This window comes from Rhinatrema bivittatum, chromosome 4, assembly GCF_901001135.1.
Source record: "Rhinatrema bivittatum chromosome 4, aRhiBiv1.1, whole genome shotgun sequence".
NCBI classification, from domain to species: Eukaryota; Metazoa; Chordata; class Amphibia; order Gymnophiona; family Rhinatrematidae; genus Rhinatrema; species Rhinatrema bivittatum.
In genome coordinates, this window is record NC_042618.1 from 230702193 (window position 1) to 230722189 (window position 19997).

At 43.8% G+C, this 19997-nt stretch overlaps 1 protein-coding gene across 18 annotated transcripts in view; it reads right to left on the reverse strand.

Moving 5' to 3' along the window:
- The window catches only part of CACNA1C (calcium voltage-gated channel subunit alpha1 C), a 1539476-nt gene that overhangs the window by 60972 nt on the left and 1458507 nt on the right, over positions 1 to 19997 (reverse strand). For all 18 annotated transcript variants that reach the window (XM_029599882.1, XM_029599881.1, XM_029599874.1 and 15 more), the window contains 5 exons: positions 14301 to 14428; positions 13693 to 13789; positions 11420 to 11522; positions 4998 to 5099; positions 2760 to 2887 (listed from right to left, as the gene is read on the reverse strand). In XM_029599882.1, coding sequence (XP_029455742.1) covers positions 2760 to 2887; positions 4998 to 5099; positions 11420 to 11522; positions 13693 to 13789; positions 14301 to 14428 — 558 coding nt within the window. The remainder of the gene's footprint in view (positions 1 to 2759; positions 2888 to 4997; positions 5100 to 11419; positions 11523 to 13692; positions 13790 to 14300; positions 14429 to 19997) is intronic.

Below are 19997 nucleotides of genomic sequence, written 5' to 3' on the forward strand. Positions count from 1 at the left end.
GGAATCACAATTTGTCGCCACATATGGTGTCATGCGTGGGATTTTTCTAAAGCTTTGCACAGAAAGTGTCTGTTTGGAGGAAAGCCTCCAAGAAAGTGTCTGTTTGGAGTAAAGAAAGAGTTGTGAAGAGGACCTATGATTCTAAACTTAGTACAGAGCACAGGGGGCCTATGGCTCTAAAGTAAAGTACAGAGTGCAGGGGTGCATAGAGCATGGTAGCTTGTGAAAGGGTCTGGCTCAGCAGCTGCACTGAAGAAAAAAACCCCCAAGGTTTAAAAGTTTCAGGTAGAGAGTCAATCAGGCATGGGCCTGATTGACTCTCTGTCCCTACAATCAGGCATGGGGATAACCAGACTGTGGCTTGTGGGATAACCAGGCATGGGGATAACCAGACTGTGGCTTGTGATAATTAGACTGGATCAACAGAGATTTTAGTATTTTAAAGAAGATTAACTTTTATAAAATACAATGGCTCAAAAAGATGTCATGTTTGTATTTAAACAAATTTTGAAACTTCAAAAATAAAAAAAAACAATGTTTAAAAAGTCCTATCCAGACTGAAGAATAATATTTTAAATTTGCTTACTGTACAATGAGTTATTAGAATGTTTTTGTGTCGCTGATAAATGATACGAATTTATGATTTTCTCTCAAATCAAATACATGTTTCCTAAGGGCGGGTGGCGATAACAATTGTGTGAGGATGTGGAAAGACGCTGTCAGCAAAAGGTGTACTCGGCTCCTCCAAGTGTTCTGAATTTTCATAATTGAAAGCTGGCAAATCCCAGTAATACAGCAGAGCACGGGGGTTTGAGTGTTGCTTTAATGCCCTGCTGGTGGAGGCCCATCACTGTAACAGATTTTGGGCATGCTTGGGACTGGGGTGGAGGGCAGTGGTAGGAAATGGGTGGTGAGGTTAGGTAAAAGACATTGGCAAATTTAATGGGCCATTTTGGTCTTTATCTGCCATCATGTGCTATGCTAATTATTTTCAGTGTTAAAAAGCTGTACCCTTAGGGATTGAATGCAATGTCAGAAATCTTTTTTGTGCAATATACGACAGACCAACTTAAATTTATCTGGTTCTGTAACCCCTGATCCACCAGCTAATTTGACAGATGGGCTCAGTTGGGAGTTCTGGAGCCAGGTTGTGACCCACGCTCTCAGGGCTGTTTTCTAACAGGGTGGAAAGCAAAGGTCTTTCAAGGGCCTTAAGCTTTAGAAGGTATTCTGCAAAGTCCCAGTGCAAGAAAAATCACACAATACTCCAATTTGGGGTTGTTAAAAAAAAAATCTTTACTGGACTATGTGCTGCAAATGAATTATTGTGCCTGGTGCAATCCATACAGAAATGAAAATGTAGAATGAAGTCCAGAAATTATAGTCACAGCAAATCTTCACACGCCGGGCGTTTCTTCCCCTACCACTCCCTAGCAAGGATACTTTTTGTAGATGGATCCTCCCTGCAGGGCTGGAGCCAAGGTATTAGGTACCCTAGGCAAATCTTCAATCTCATGCCCTTCTACTTACTCACCTGCTATTGGGGGCAGCTTTGGCACTCCACCCCCCTCTCTAGCACCACTCAGCCTCATCTCTCCTCTGACCCTCTGCCAAGTCCTGCATCCTCCTCCCTTTGCTCCCTATCCACAGTGCCCAGCATCTCTCTTCTCTTCTTCTCTCCCCAGCATCCTCCTCTTTCTCTACTTCACTTCCTGATCATCACAGAAGCATCCCCCCCAAACTCTCTGTCCCCTTTTTGCAGTGCCCAGTATCCTTTCTCTACCCCCGACCTTACCAGAACCATCTCTCTCTTTCTCTCTCTTCCTGCCCGACCCCACCTCTCCACAACACCCTCACCCACCCAGCTTCCTTTCTCCCCCTACCCCATCCATGACCTTTTCTCTTGTGGTGCTGCACCTTACAAATAGGTAGATTTTTGTTGCCCCCTCTCCCATAATTTTGATGCCCTAAGCGTCCACCTAGTTCACCAAATGGAAGAAGCAGTCCTGACTTCCAGGGCTTTCCTCTTATTGGTACCTGCTTTGTGGTGTGCAGATCTCCATGGTCCAGTAGCTGAACTGGCACACTTTCCCGAACAGATACAGCTGAGCTCCTGCTGATTCTTTCTAAGCAGCAACTCAGAGTAGATCTCCCAGGCTGGCAGTCCATATTCTGACTCCAACCAGAAATCCAGTTTTAAACACTCAAGGCAAATATTCAGTGAAACACAAGGAGTATGGAAATAACTTTCCTTTCACCACTCTTCACCTCTTTGGTTCCGCTCTCAAGATCCTTTTGGACGCCATGAGGCTCCCATATCCCGCCCTTGAGCCTCACACACTCCTACGACAGGAGATGGATAGGAAGAACCCAAAGCAAAGTGGGCTCATGGGTTTTATGAAACACCCTTCTCAGAAGACATCTCTCACTGGGGAGTGTCAGGGAACATGATACCCTGACCTCATCATTCAGTGTCTTTAAAGACTTTGATGTCTCTAGGAGGGGATACTTTGGTGATGACCTTGGGGTTACAAATATTATCTGGAACTCCTTAACATTTCTGAGCTGCTTCCTATGTCTGTAATTGAAAGAAGTAAAAGAGCTGAGGAATGTATTCTTAGACTGAAGCCCTCACCTCTGTGATTTCATTAATGAGGTCACAAGAGCAGAGGCAGAAGGTACCAAAGTTAATGTTCCATAATACTTCTTTTGGAGTCCCAGCGGGACAGGGATACACATGTTCAGCAGCTGTCACATACCTGTAGAGAGAGGGCATTCCGCTGGGAGGGTTTGCCCACCAGACCTTGCTCTTTACGTTTCTTGAATTTTCGGAAATACTCTTGGATTAAGAATGTGGCATAAAACTTCCCAACTGTCACTTCATCATCTGTAGAAATAACAAAATATAGATTTCAGTCACTCCTTTCTACAAAACAGGTTATGAAGTCTGATGAAAACATATGAATAGGAGAATCTCAGTGGTTGCTCTTTTCAAGTTGCATTAAAGATGCATTGTGTGAGAGGCTGAGGACTATCTAGATGGTTCAGTATTTGTATGATACACTTAGACAGTTACATAGAAGAAACTCGCATCTGATTCCTGACTGGCAGAAGTGGGATAGCTGTTGTTGAGTTACTTACATCTACTGCTGGAAAAGAAGGCCAGATGTTCTTGTAGTGATGCTTGCCAGTCAGAGACTAGCACTGACAAAATCCAAAGAGGTATTTGTATCTTGCTGGGCTATATTTTCATCTTGAACTGGGATGGTACTCGCCAGTATAGTCTCCTGGCATTGCTTGCTCTACACTACTGAAAGGAGGAGCAGCTATGGATGGTGGAATCCATCCTTCTGGCTGCCAAACAGAAGCCTGCTGATTAGGGACCCTCTCCTCTACCTCTTCCTTTGTCAGCGGCAGGCAGAGCTGCAGGAGGCCAGCAGCATCAGGACACCAGCGAGAAGACATGCTTATGACACCCACAGCTGTTCTCCCACATACACACTTCACTGGAGAGGGGACCAGCTGCCATGACCCATGTACTCATATTCTCACTTAGTTCCTGAGCTGCTGCTCGGTTTGCCTCAACCCAGCAGAGGAGAGTGGAATGTGGAAAGGTTTATGGAGATGACAGAGGAACACAGATGGAGAAAAAGGAACCTGTAGAGGGTTAGGGAGAAAACGAAAGTGGAGGAAGAATGTCTGAAATTTGATTTCTTAGACATTTACTCCATCCTGGGAGGAACTTTCGATTTGCAAAACGCATAACCTAGGCCTCTCTGATAGTGACCAATACCTCACCTCTTTGGTGTACCAACTTAGGTTTTAAATTCAGGGGGACTATAATAATGTGCTACTTATAATTTTGTTATGGTTTTCATTTTTTATAGTGTTATGATGGACTATTTGGTTTGCTTCTGCATGGGACACACTGCTGTATGGGAACTCTAACCTCTGGCATGACCCCATCCAACTGATTTTGAGTACTCTGATCCGGACTGATCCAAGTCTGATGGACTAGAAGACCAGGATTGCATAAAAGAAATTTGTCTGCTGAAGACTGACTCTGATATTATTATTCTGCATTCAGACAGAGATTGATGATAGCCAGGAAGAGACTGAAAAGATCAGATGTGAGTGCAAGAAAGAAAGACAGAACTGCATATTATCTGCATGGAGGTGACTGAATACCAAGAGAGGTGATATTGGTACACAGAGGGAGTTATAAACAGAAAACTGTAGGAGACTTATCAGAGAGCCCTGGGGACAACAGATATTAATAATAGGATAATAATGGATAATAAGTAGAAGAAAGAACTAGTCCTGGAACCTTTGAAAGAATGACATGAAAAATTATAAGGCAAACCTGGAGACCCAAAGACAAAAGATGGGATAGAAATTAGTCTCATAAGCACAGAGAAGAGGAGAATCCCCGCATGAGAGAGACAAAACTTGACTGGAGCATGTCAAGAAGAGAGTAATGTAAGATAGCTGGAGATGGACCAACACTCTTGACAATTTAAAAAAAGAAAGGACAGTTAAACATATAGGGCCCGATATTCAGCGCTGGCCGGGTAAGTAACTTAGCCGGATATGACTTATCCGGCTAAGTTACAAGGGATATTTATGCCGCTGAATATCCGCAGTCAAGATACTACTTAGCCCAATAAGTTAAAGCTGGCTGTTAGATCAGCCATAGAGTTGATTTAACTTATCCAATTAACTTAACCGTATAAGAACGAATATCGCTACTTATCCAGTTAAGTTAACCAGATAAGTAGCACCGCCCAGATCCATCCACTGCCTGCCTATAAACTGATTGGCTAAAAGATAGCCGGATAAGTGACTTATCCGGCTATCTAATGGTCGCTGAACGTGCTTTCAATATCAGGCCCATAATGATGAAAAGACAAAGCAAAATCTGTGTGAGAAAATTTGTGCCATGAAACGTAGATGAGCAAGTAGGCATGCTTCATCATCTAATCATAATGCCCACTTACCGCCTGCAGGAGGTACCACCTGGTCTAGCAACTTCATGCTAGTGCGCTTCCAGATTTTCTTAATGATTGCTCGTAGTTCCTCATTTGCTTGCTCTAGATTACCTTTCAGAAGATAACACAAGGAAGAATTAGAGTTACACATAGGGACCTGTTTATTAAAGAGAGTTAACACATGTCAAATTCCTGCTTTACCACTTAATGCACATTGGTGTTAACATAAAGCGCACAGATTTCACCATCAGCACATTAAAAATTGAAATGAGCTGCTAATATCCGGTTAACTTAACTCCATCCCAAAATGCCCTCAGAATGCTTCAAAGTTATCCGGCTAAGTTTTATCCAGTTAACTACTTAGCCGGATAACTTGGAGGCGGTCACCAATTATCCAAGTCCTTAAAAATGAAAAATTGGGGGGTGATTTAAAATTAACTTAATAATTACTAATGCAGAGTTGCTCAATTCTCTCCTGGAGGCATACCTCGTCAGACAGGTTTTCCACACTGAATATATCCTGAGATCCAGACTGGTTAGGCGCATCTCCAGGAAAGGGTTGGGGACCACTGTGCTAATGTTACTAATATTTTACCATAAACAGAATCATTTTTAAGACTGCATGCTGGTAAAATACAGACTTTTATAGCCCACAACATTTTTCTAAGTCATGGTGCAGATAGGAAACATCTTCCAACAGACTATTTCAACAAAGTGCAAGTGACTTCAAGGCCAGAACAAACTGTGATTCTTGTGCACGTTTGAAAGACATATTTTTCCTGTCAATTTTCCATTGCATGGATTTTTTGCTACAAAAAAAATTCACAATTGGGTTGACGCGGTACTGTGTGGACAACCTGGGCTTACTTTCCAGATTTGGGTCCTGTTCCCCCATTCTGAGCCCTCAACTGCCATGCCTACTGGCTGATGGATGAGCACAGGTTCCAGAGGGCCACCATTTCTCAAAGCCAGGGGATGGTTAGCTACAATCTTGGCTGAGCTAGATGAGAGAGAGGGGATTAAAGATGGCAAAAACCCTTGAGTAGTTATGGATGGAGACTCGTGATGCCATACCAGCTGGAAGCCCAAAGGAGCAAGAAGAAGTGGCTAGGAGAAAACCAAAAGTGCACCACTTGTGTATTTGTGAAAACAGAGCTCACTATATTTGTGTCCTGTACTGGGTGAGCACTGTGGAGTAAAGCATGAAACATATCAGAATGTAAACCTCCTATCCTGTGTTTTCACACTGTTGGATTACTTTAAAATGATAACATAGTAACATAGTGAATGATGGCAGATAAAGACCAAAACGTTTCATTCAATCTGCCAGCAATTTATTTATTTATCTTTTTTTTTTTTAGTTTAGTTTTAGGGTAGTTGCAACTGAAGCTTTTTGCAGGCCATCTCCAAGCCTTCTGTTAAGGGTAGTCACATCTGCTGCTCCATGCAGGCCACCCCTAAGCCTAAATGTAAACGATAGGCGTAGCAGAAAAGTTACCCCATTTCTTCATTTCCATTCTCAAGCCAGCAGGGATCCTCTGTGTTTGTCCCATGTCTTTTTGAATTCCCATTACCCTTCTTGTCTTCACCACCTCTTCCAGGAGGGCATTCCATGTATCCACCACCTTTTCCATGAAGAAATATTTCCCACCATTGTTCCTAAGTCTTGCCCCTTGGAGTTTCATATCATGATCTCTGGCTTTACAGCTTCCTTTCCATTGGAAAAGATTTGATTTTTGCGCATCATTAATTCCTTTCAGGTATCTGAAGATCTCTTTCATATCTCCCCTGTCTCACCTCTCCTCTAGAGTATACATATTAAGGTTCTTCGGTCTCATCTCTTATAGTTTTCCTTGCAGACCCCGAACCATTTTAGTCACCTTTCCATTCTGTCCTTATCCTTTTTGAGATGACATTTCCATAACCGAACTCAGTACTTCAGGTGAGGCCTCACCAATGATCTGTACAGGAGCATTTTCATCTCCTTTTTACTGCTGGCTATACCTCTCTCTATGCAGCCTAGCATCCCTCTGGTATCTGTCAGTCTGCCAATTTGTAATCCATTCCACCACCTTGGAACCCATTCCCAGGCTTCTCATTTTATTTATGAGCCTCCTATGTGGGACTGTATCAAAAACCTTGCTCAAATCCAAGTAAACCACATCAATTGCAATTCTCTAGTCACCCAATCAAAAATTGTAATTGTTAAATACTTCTGCTATTTATTCATTTTTCCCCACACCTTGCTCCTTGACGCCTCTCAATCTTGCAATGCCTCCTCTGGCCTTTCTCTTTTCTCTGATATATCTGAAAAATGTTTTGTCACCATGCTTTACCTCTTTGGCGATCTTTTCTTCCACTCAAGGTTTTGCTATCCTGATTTCTTTCCTCGTTTCCTTCAGCTTCACCTGATATTCTTGCCTGTGTTCCTCTTTTTGGGTTCCCTTGTACTTTTTGAATGTCGATCTATTTGCCTTTATTTTCTCAGCCATCAGCTTGGACAGAACCAAATTGGTTTCCTTTTCCTCTTACCTTTATTTACTCTTTTTATCGCCTTCGTTATAGCCGAGAACTGTCCATGAATATGAAGCCACACTGTAACAATCTATGAATACACTTTGTAGAAGGCAGATGTAGAGTATGACTTTGATGTATACATTTCCCATTTTCATGTATAAATCTCTTAAATATATTTTGAAAGTCTGAAAAAAAATGACGTAGAATATTTTATAGTGTTCTGGCAAACCTCTAATCATCTCTAGTGGTCCTTCTTTTTGGCCACCTCTTGGGTCCTAGTGGTAACTATCTGTTTTCTTTTTTACAAGGCCCTTAAGTGAATGTGCCGCCTTCACTTCTTCAGCTTTTTACACTTTGCGGACAGCTGCCGGCTTTCCTTCTGAGAGTTTCTGGCTGGAGAACTCGGAAGGCACTGATTCTGCTCAGTTTCATTTCACAGGGTGTCAAGACAAAAGATAAGTAAAAACAAATTACTTATTAAAAAAAACCCTCAACATAGCAAGAACCAAAAAAAAAAAGTGACAGTGTATCAAACTGATGTATAAGCGCATCGCTGCCTCTGTTCCAGAGTGAAATGAGATGTCTGTGCAAAACCAGAGTCTTCAATGTATGTAATTTTCTTGTACATCCTTGTTTTGGCATCTCTGAAATGGAAATTGCTGAACTTTTATGCATTGGACATCAGTTTGTTTGTTTGCATCCATTTGTTTGTAGCACAGATGAGATTGGTGTTTGACTCAGCTTTGCTCAATGCAAGCAGTAAGCTGGAACAAGACAGACACACAGCTTCTTCTTCTTCTTCCTTTCTTAAAGATATATGATATTAATGATGCTCTGGCGGTCCCTCTTATACTAATGCTTGATCTCAGGCACACCTTCTGACGTGAGAGTCATGAGGCTGAGTAGTCAGAAGGTACAAGTGGGACTGGCACAATACTGGGTCACTTGGAGGGGACAGCCCAGTGGCGGAGGGACCTGGGTTTGATTTCCAGCTCAGGTTTTCTGCTCCCTTGGTCTGGCTGGGGCTTGGGATGCTCTGGAGACTATCATAGTTCCTCATCGCAATGGTGACAACTAGTAGTCTGGATTCAGGGCCCATGATTGCAGGTGTCCCTGAAGGTCTTCTGGGCAAGGACTCTTGCTGCAGTGATTGCACTAAAGTGTTAAGTTGGAAGGGGATAATATAAAACAGAAGGGGAAAACACTCCCTGGGTAGTTGTGAATTGAAGGCTCATGGTGCCAGATCCCAGCCCTGGTTCCAAATGAGCTAAAAGCCCAAAGGAGAAGGAGGAATCTGCCGGACCCACTCCACAAAAAAGTCACATGGAGAGAACATAAAGTGTTTTACCAAACCATTGCAATATGACTGAAAGTAAATTAATTCAACTATCCAGGAAGTGTAATCACAAACTAATTCACTCTCTGTTGTATGCTTTTCCTCCTGTAATAGAGATAATTGTTATGGAAATCATTATTATTATTTGACTTCAAATAAATGATCTTGCTTATGCATTAGAGTACAGGAATAAGATACAAAAGTACCAGCTCTCAGCCAAAAACTTTTACAATGATAGGATGGTTCCTGGTTTAGATGTACTACCTTGTGACATGAATTAGACCTCCCAGAGCTAATAACAAGGGCATATACGGTAGCAGAGATCATAAATACTTTTTGGCTTTTAAAACATGCAGAGAAAAATTCCATAGAAAAATAAATGTTGAGAGAGACCACAGCATCAAAGGAAAGGCAATTCCACAATACAGATCAATCTTACTGTATGCCAGGGGTGGGCAAACTATGGCCCATGGGCCTATACTGGCCCAATATCTTGTCTAATGTAGCCTGCCTACTGTGCCTGGTAGATCAGAGTACAAGATCCCATAGTTAATCCAGCACCTGATCCCTGTGTACTTTAAATCTGATGTTTTATTTTCAATTGTATTTTATGGATTATATTATTGCAAGCCACCCTGGGTCCTTTTTTGGAGAAGGGTGACATATAAATCGAAATATACATTAAATATGAAGTAATCAGGCTTGGAGTGTTTCTGTAATGATCTCAAAAGCACTAAGCAGGAATAAACCTGTTGAATTAATAATGACAGTAGGGCTGTTCCACCATTAACTTATAAATAAAGTTATATAATGTTGAACTTTTTTTTTCAGCTTGGCAGTCTTCTTTGCTGCTCCTTGGTGTTTCCATTTTAATTGGAACTAGCTTCTGATGGGGCCAACAGCCCCCCCTCCAAAAAAAACTTTCATTCACAACTACCTAGGGTTTTTCCCATTTTTAATCTTAGCCTCCTCAGCCCATCCATCCCAACATCACTCCTTGGTCAGGGGTCACAAACTGCACATCTTTCAGGGAAACTTGTGCACACGCACCCTGAGACAGAACATGATCCCAGGCCCTCCTTGCTGGGACTGTGAACATTGCCCTCTGTAGCATTCTTTATGCACTACTGGAGATGCAGAAACCAGATGCGGGAATCAAACCCAGATCTCCCACATGGCACTGCACAATTTGCCACTGAACCACTGGTCTTTTTTATTACAGGCTTTACCCCAGTTTTTTTTTTCTTTGGCCGAGTAACTCTTCCTTTCTCTTGGTTCTCAGAACTCAGTTAGGACTGGAGCTGGAATCCTGGACCCATAAGGCTTCATTCTGAACCATCCAAGGATATTCCCCTGTTTTAGTAGGCTCCCCGCCCATTGTTCCTAACCTGATCAGTGCAGCAATGGTCATTCCAGAATTCTGTATAATGGCCTTTAAATCTGGCCACAAGGTATTGCTCTTAATGATGGCCAGGACTCTACCCCACCGCCCTCAGGGGCTGTGAACACTGCCTCTGCAGCATCTCCAGCCCCAGCCAACCTGATATGAAAAACAAACCAGGGCTCCTCCACATGGCAGCATACAGTACAGCTACTGAGCAACTGGCTTGGCCCTATTCCTCCATGTTTATACACCCTTGCTCTGTAAATTAGTCATTGCATTGATAGTCTTTTACCCAGGGGTTATAAGCCAGGAGTTCACACAACAAACCTTTGGTGGCCTCAGAGTGTGGTCAACAACTCTTTTCACTCCCCTTCTCAATTTCCCTGCGCCTTCCTCTTTCTTTCCCCCCTGTATCTCATTCTTCTATCCCTTGCCTTTGCTTCCCTTCCCCATTTCACTTACCCTTTCATCCTTTTTCCTATAGCTCTTCTGCTCTATATTTCCTTTTTCTCCTGCCCCATCTCTTCTGTCTCTCATCCTCCGCTCATTCCTCTTGCCTTCTCTTCCTCCTCTCCTCACTTTCCTTTCTCTTCTCTTTCTCTCACCCTCCCCTCCTATTTTTCTTCTTGCTCTCATATCCTTCCCCCAAGTTTCCTGACTCTTCCCTCTGCCTACTATATGCTCTCCCTCTTCTCTCTTCCCTTCACCTGCTCTGCCCTCCCCCTTCCCTTGCTTCTCTGCCCCTTTTCTTACCCCCTGTGACATTACCTTTCAGCAGTGGGTGCCAAAAATTCTGATGGTGGCCATATTTGAGAAAGTTTCTCCCTTTGGAACCTGGTATGTGTGCACCCTGACTCTGGCCAGTAGGTGTCACTGTTGTGCAATGATGAAGATTCCCTTCTCACAGGGACTGTGAACGCTGCTTCTGCAGAATATTCTTTAAACGTCTCTTCATAACATAATTATCAGAAATCCCTTTAATGAAAGCAGTAAGACACTCCAGAACAGTGCACCGCATGAATATTTTATGGCATATTTACAATTTATGATTATTATGGCCTTTATATACCTCAATTTAATTTGCAGGCACAAAACGCCATGCTGGTATGTGCTGGCACGTGTTGCAAAGACATGCCCATGAAAAACTGCACCATTGGTATATATTGCTTATCCTCAGAATACTGTACTACCTACCTTCAGTTTTAATCCGTAGAGCCGTCCTAACCAGAGCAAAGAGTGTAGCATTAAACATGACTGTTCCATCACTGTTCAGGGGCATATTCATGGACACCAAACGCTTGGAAGATAGGGGAAGGAAAAAAGAAACAATGACACATCTGTCCCATGCCATACAGGTGCACATATCTAATGCACACTATGAATGTGCACAGATCCAGCTCATACTATGCAGGTGCACAAATCCAACAAACTTCCTACAAATGTTTGCATTTAACCTCTTCTGCAAAGACGCACATATCCCATCCTTGCTGCTAAATGATGCATGCATTGTACCCATGAAGCAGAGATGCACGCATTATATCCCTCTTGCTAAGATATGCACACATCACACCCCTGCTAAGAGGTGCATGCATCTTATTCCTATGATACAGATGCACATATTCGACTCATGCTGCAAAAATGTACCCATCCTCCCTCAGCTTCAGAAATGCAGATCTCCCATCCAGGCTGCATTTTCTGCCCCTGCTGATAAGATGTGTATGCATCCTCCTCCTGCTGTACATTTGATCCCAGTTTCAGAAATGGAAACTTCCCGCTCCTGCAGCAGAGATGCATACATCTCCTCTACTGCTAAATTGTGCATGCTGCCATATCCTGCCTCTAAACAGTTTCATTCAACACATTACTTGTTTAACTCTGTTTTGAATCTCCACTAACTGGTTGTATTGGGATGGTTTCCTTTTATGACTTTTCAAATCAAGAAGAGTTTCTCCTTGTTACCCCCTTTCTTGTACTTAGACACAAAAAAAAAATAATCTTGTGCCATTTATCCTATCTGCATCTGAATTTTCATATGTCCATGAGGATCTCTCTTAAATCTCCTCTTTCCATTTATGTGTTGCTGACGTAGTTTTTTAATCTAATTAAAATAATAAAATCATTGAAATCGAGTTGCCCTCTATATTCCTTTCTTTAATACCTGATATTATTTTAAATAAAGTGATCAAGCAAATGGCTCATAGAATTAATAAGGGAACAGGGCACCTTTCACCTGTAGATCATCACTTTTAATCCCACTCTGGTTCAGCGTTGACCAGCAGTTATTAACAATGAACAGCTGTTTGGTTGCCAAAAAGAAATTAATTGCTGATCTTAACACTTTTGTTAGTGAACTGGTATTTACACTGAATGAAAATAGCCTTACAAATAACCAACTTCTTTTTGGGAATCACAGCAAAATGCTGTAAGACCGATGAGTCTAGACACTGGCCTATCCTTTCACCACTAGGAGTAGTCCTCTCCAGAGGAAAATGGCGGTTTTAAGAAGTTTGCACTTTCAACGCCTTTGCTGTACTTTTGCAGTGGATCAACAGAGGAGCTCATTGGCAGCATTATGAATTTGACACCTTTCATGAGCATTACATTCAATAACTAATGAGGCGAACCCTTGCCAGATTACTTCGCAGTAGATCTGGAAGAGGCCAAAAGTTGTGTGATGTGTGACTCTTTCTTAGCAAGAGACCATAGCAAATCAAAAATCTAACATGACACATTGACTAAAGTGCAATGATGTAGTGACAATGACTTGTCAGCTACTGTAATGCCTGCCAGGGACATAAGGAGCCTTGACTCTATTCTGTCAATTTAGAAGAGAAAAAATGTCTTCAGTGCATGCCATATCTGTTATTGATTATCGGCCAAATTTTTAGAGGCTGGCGCGTGCAAATACCAGGAGTTACAGGGCCCGGCCATGCTTGTAACTCCCGAACATGCTGAAGTGCCGGCCTAAAGAAAGAGGTGGGCTGGGGGTGGAATCTGGGCAGGGAGGGGCGGGGGGAAGCACACACCGGCAGGGTAGGTTTAGGGGTCAGGGAGGAAAGGGGAAAGGTAGGAAGGGTAGGACTAGGGTTAGGGTTAGGTTTAGGTCCGTTTGCATCACCGTGCATATTATTCTAAAATTCCCCACCCCCTCACATGCGGAGCAGGACAGCTGCCCGCACATGCACGCGCGGACATTAAAATCCGGCAGGACCCCTATTTTACACCAGGTGCACGCCGACGCATGTATGTTATAAAATAGCCGCGTCCATGTGAGCGCACCGGGAACCACACGCACATGGACGCACGCCTGCAAGTTTTAAAATCTATCCTTAAGTGATGTTCACCTAATGTATGCCCATTAAATATTTACAGAAAATAAAAATAAATAAGATGGTTAATATTCAGTGTTTCCCCTGTAAAGTCTCTTCTGTTTCCCACTGCCCACAGATGTTGGTGGTATTTCTTACTTTGCATGCCACTCTGTGAGGACAGAGCTTCCCAAACCCCAGAGGAGGCTGTATTCTTCGAAGCAGAGTGACCACATCTAAATGTTTAATTCGGCCCCTGAAAGGAAGCAAAAAAACACCCCTAAAATACAGACAGTATGGATAAGGAAGTACAGTCTCCAGTAATGGAAGCGGCCATAATCACGTTTATAATGCACAGAAGCCCATCTGAAGAAGGAACCGATGAGTCCTTGAAAGCTGATATGGCGCAATGTCTTTTTTGCAGGTCATTTAAAAGGTCTCACAACCGAACCTACTGATATTCTGCAGGACCAGGAAAGCTGCTAGGGCTCTGGATTACATCAACACCAAAAAGCCAATATTCTGAGATTCATATTCCATTTTCATTGTGCGGGGATGGACAATTTGATAAAACAATGTCACCGGGAGAAGAGGAGGGTATTTGTCTTTTTTTGTTGAATGTGTGAGTTTGATTTTCAAATAATGAGCAGTGCACTGTGAGGCTGGTTTTAATAAGACTCTGTGCTCTTTCTGAGAGGTGCTTCCTTGGTACTTGGCTGACCACTGGAGAGATTAGGTTAATAAAAAGCTACAGAGTAGTCACTTACTTAGCTTCTGGGTCGTATTCTGCCCAGATCCGTTTAAACTCATCCAGGTGGTGTGGACCCAAAATAGACCAGTCCCTTGTCAGATAGTCAAAGTTATCCATTATGACAGCAACAAATAGGTTAATGATCTGAAATTAAGAACAGAAAACTGCGACAATAAGAAAATTATTTTATATTGTAGCGCACTAAGGATCACTTCCTCCCCAATACCATATTCCTCTCCACTAAATGTTTGTCTGAGTCAGTGTGGAGTGCCCAACAATCTGAATGAAGCTAAGTACTGCATGAAGAAAGCAAGCAATATGCTTACGTAATTGGTATTTTCCATAGCTAGCAGGATGAATTAGTCATTATATGTGAGTGACGTCATGTGGCAGCGATGAATGAACTCGTCTCTTCAAGCTAGTAGAGCTTTGAGCTCTACTAACCATGTGCAGGAATTCCCATGTGGGTATTGCCTTGTGAGTCTCCTCAAGTCTATACCAGAGCTAATTATCTAAGTAGTCAACTCTCCAGAAAGGCGATTGGATATTTTATGGCTAATTCATGGACTTCAGCCCTGCCGGGCATACCAGCTCACTACTGCCACCTCTGGTGGTTCCACTACCTGTCTAATAAAAGAACTATCTGTGTCTGTCTCCATACTCAAACCTAGCCGGTGGTCCCTCTCAGGATATCCTCCTGGGGGCGCTGTCATCTGCCATTGGCCCAAGAATTCACCTATTACTACAGTGTGCTCACTCCTCCTACTTCAGGAGCTGAGCATAAAGAGTGCTAGCTCTCATCTATTGTCTCCGTCCATCAGACATCAGAACCATAATAGATTGCAACTCAGCACGGAGATTATAACAGAGTACTACTCCCCTCTGGAGGAGCAAACCTCTAACAGATTGCTAACTCCTCCCTCCTGGGGAGTTCACTCATACAGATTGCTAACTTCGCACTCAAAATCCTACAGATTGCTAACTCCTCCCCTCTGGTGGAGCAAACCCCGCTGGAGGAGCAGAACCATAACAGAGGGATGGAAGCCAGGAGAAATGCAACTGCAACCCAGACTGCACAATCTGGAGGACTCAGAGGTCCTTAACCTGACGCCCCTGTTCGCCTCTCCAATCTGCCAAGCATTTCAAGCATTTCTCAATCGAGCATTTCTCATTCTGCTTCTCAACTGAATCAAAAATATCGCCAGAGCCAGTACATACATGTTGTCCATGGCGCTGTCTGGTATGAAGCTGACTGAACACTACACTAATGCCAGGGACAGGGTAGGCGGTAAATATTCAGGTTAAAGACGAGGTAGATAAGATGGTTAACAGGGTGATAATTTGGGCGCACGTTACTGTATCGGAGGGAATAGCTAATCTAATCATTAACATGTCATTTACATGCGGCGGGCGGAAAGGGATACGCGTCCTTTTCGGCAAGCGGTAAGGACGCATAAAAGCCGATACTGAATCGCGGGTACGCCTTACACGCCCAAAATGTGCATCCAAAGCGGGTTAAAAACCGGGTAACCACGGCCACGCTTTACTGTATCGGCCCGTTGGAGAGAGGAGTCTGTTCAGTGCCGCCTCTCCCAAATGTAATGGCTAATTCAACCTGCTTATCGATGGACAAAATGAGAAACTAGATTCAGGCTAATTGGTTGAAGAAAACATTGTAATGCAAGCACTTATGTTTTTGTTTTCAGAATGTGATCAGATATCATTTACTACTCCTAAAGGATATTATTGTCACAAAAGCTTTTTCATTTTGGGCAACTCTCATAAGTCATCATATGTGAAATTAACTGCCAAATTTGTTAGCAGAGATCAATTTATGAGGAACATCCACTTGTCAAGTCCATAGAAAGAAATGCATGCAATCACTATGTGAAGCAACTAGCTTTTTCCCTCTCCCACCTTAACCTAGCAACTCTCCCCTCATTCTTACATCACTCACTCTCCTGCCCCATCTTCCCAGCCCCATCTTCCCTTTCTCATTTTCTTTTCTTCCCTCTGTCACCACCGGAATGAGAGCTCCCCTCACCTGTTTCTTTTTGTGCTTCTAGCCTTGCGGCTTTCTCCTTCCCCCTTCCTCCAATCTGGCAACCCTTTACCCCTCTAATGCCCCTTTACTTGGGTGGGTGCAATACCACTGAGCCTGCCAACTGCCGGCTCTCCTTCCCTTTGGACAGATGCGTATGTATAGTGGCATGAGAACAAAAAAAAAATAAACAAAACCTCCAGTGAAGAAATTGTGCTTTGCTGAGGGGAAGCCTGCCTAATTGTTGCCTTCCCCTCAGCAAAAAGCATGGGAGGGTTACATCTGGCATGGGGAAACTTTTTTCTGCAAGTAAGGAATGGGAAGCAGTACATAGACAGGAGAGCAGGGTCATAGGATGACGGACCTAATAGAGAGTACTGCTTTCACCATCTGTTGCCTGACTCCCCCCTACTCTTCCCTCCATCATCTTCATGCTCTTCTGCAGCTGTCAATGGCTGCCCAAGTAACACATCAATTCTGTGATGCAAGTGGCACCCTAGAGTTTTACTGGGTGTAGCCTGCAGCAGAGGGAGGAAGTTCTATTAATTAACGCTGCTGGATTTAAGATAGGGGAAAACTCAAACAGCTATATGACATCATCTGTACCTTTGCAACCTGTTGAAGTTACTAATTAACAGACTGGGCAGATCCTGCACAGAAGGCAGAGCTATTATTTGTAGGTTTTGTTTTTTTTTTAATTAGACAGTATGCCGTATCTGTGAGTCCACTATACCTCCTCACCTACTGGGTAGATGCAGTTCAATATAAAGCTGGACTACATCTACCCAGTTGATGAATTGCAGTCTTTTTTGCTGGTCCTTTAAGAAATCTCAATATAAAGCTGCAAAATCAAGGATGTCTAAGTAAATATAGATTATATTGGAATCACGTAGTGGTGATAAAGCATCAAAATCTATGAAAAATACATATCACTTTAAGAACATTATTAGGACAATAATGAAACCCTGTGTGTAACTTGCAGGTCCATGGGCCTGAAAGCCAATTTTCAAAGAGAAACTCCCCATGGAATCTGCCTGTGAAAATTCAGGTGGTACACAAGCTATGAGTACTTTTGTAGTCTGCTAATTTTCATTCCTGTAGTACCACAGATCAGTCCAGACTGCTGGATTTTGCCTCCCTTCCAGCAGATGGAGGCAGAAAAACTTTGAGAGCACCCTCTCTTAAACCAGTGTGCCACCTGCAGCGCTTCAGTAGAAACAGTATCCAAGCAAATATGAAACTTTATGGAACAAAGGCATGTCAAGTGAAGGACCAAGAAGAATTAAGTAACTACAACTATATACAAAGGAGTTTTCTGCATAGGATAAGGATATTCCTATACCTTCTTTCTGTGGACAAAAATAACCAGACCACAAAAAGAATACTGCAGTGCGAGCAGACTCCAGAAACTGAAGACCCCTAATGGGTGGGCGTCTGGACTGATCCGTGGTACTACAGGAATGAAAATTAGCAGGTAAGAACCAATTTTCCTTTCCCTATATGTACCTGGATCAGTCCAGACTTCTGGGATGTACCCAAGCTGCCCTATAAGGGGTGGGAATTGGAGAGTCCAGCTCGGATGACACTGCCGCCAAAATTGGCGACGTCCAAAGCTTGGATAACCAAATGGTAATGTCTGGCAAAGGTATGCAGAGATTTCCAGGTCGCCACCCTGCAAATTTCTTGCGGCAAAACCAACTGATTATCCACCCAGGAAGCTGCCTGTAACCGAGTGGAATGCGCCTTTGAACCTTCTGGAATAGCATGACCACGAAAAATATAAGCGGTTGCAATGACCTCTTTCAGACAGCGGGCTATAGATGATTTAGACACTTTTTTGACCTTCGTAGGGCTGCTCTGTTACCGTGCAAGGTCGGCATGGCCTCGGGTCCTCCTCAGTTTCGCCACACAGCAGCAGCAGTCGGCAACAGTGCTCCTTGATGCAATTCGGGCTCAGGCCCCGCCCCCTTTAAACACGTCAGTTCCCGGAAACCCTGCAATTATGCAGGAACTCTTCTTATTTAAAGCTCCAAGCCCAGCACAGCATTGCCTCAGCTACAGGCTTGCTTGAGCTGGTGCTTTGTTTGGATTGTTGCCTCTTTGCCTGACCTGGTCTGCCTGTGATATTCCTTGCTTGCTGCCTGCCCTAATCTTGGTGTTCTCTGGATATTCTGTCTACCGCCTGCCTACGACCCGGACTGGAATTGGACTCGCTCTTGCCTGCTGCCTGCCACGACCCCGGTCTGTCCTCTGGATATCCTGTTTGCCGCCTGCCTACGACCCGGACCGGAATTGGACTCGCTCTTGCCTGCTGCCTGCCACGACCCCGGTCTGTCCTCTGGATATCTTGTTTGCCGCCTGCCTACGACCCGGACTGGAATTGGACTCGCTCTTGCCTGCTGCCTGGCACGACCCCGGTCTGTCATCTGGATAACCTGTTTGCCGCCTGCCTACGACCCGGACCGGAATTGGACTCACTCTTGCCTGCTGCCTTCCACGACCCCAGTCTGTCCTCTGGATATTCTGTCTACCGCCTACCTACGACCCAGACCAGAATTAGACTGCTTCGCCTATCTACTGGACTGAGTCTAGTTTGGGACATTCCTGTGCCAGATACTTCGACTTTTCGATCACGGACTAAAATAAGTCTGTTGTCCATCAAGGATTCACATAATTGTAACAGTTAGCAGAGGCCATGGATCCCGTGGATTTAACAGCACTACAGGCCATTCCCGGATTAACTTCTCGTATCCAGCAGCAACAGGGGGAACTTAATCAAGTTACGGGTGTTCTGGAGAGATTGGTGGCTGGAATGGATGCCCTCTCAGTCACGACTCCGGCCCCTCCCGCATCTACTCCTGCCTTACGTCTAGCACCGCCACCACGATTTAATGGAGACCCTCAACTATGTCGCGGATTCATCAACCAAGGTCGCATGCATTTCTCACTTCAGCCTGCGTTATTTCCCACCGACAAAACTAAGGTCACATATATTCTATCTCTCTTGGAGGGACCAGCCTTGGTATGGCTTCTCCTTTTTGGGAGCAAGAGGATTCACTACTAAACAACTTGGCCCATTTCTTGAGGGACTTCCATCTCATATTTGATGAACCTGGTCACTCCTCCTTGGCAGTGGCAGAATTACTCCAAATCCGACAAGGAACTTGATCTGTAGGAGAATATGCAGTTCAGTTCTGTACATTGGCAGCAGAACTCCGGTGGGAAGAGGATAGCCTCATGGCCATATTTCAGCAAGGACTCTCTGAATCCATTAAAGATGAATTGGCAGGCCGTGAAATTCCAGAAAATTTAGAAGAATTAATTTGTCTGGCAATCCGATTAGATCTATGCTTCCAAGAAAGATTTCGGGAGAGGGCTTCGTAGCGATGACCCATCCGGCTGGCTCCAGCCTTCCAGTGACTCCTCATGAATCCCAGGGTGTTGGAACCTCAAGCCTCTGCGGAAGAACTCATGCAAACTGATCGGTGTCGATTAACACCTGAAGAACGGCAATGGCGTAGACTGAATAATCTCTGTCTATATTGTGCGGGTACAGGACATTTCGTTAACAAATGCCCAAATAAATCGGGAAACTCTCAGGCCTAGGGTTGGTGGGGGAGGCCTCCCTGGGTCATATTGGCTCCACTCCACAGATTCTGATTCCAGTTTCCA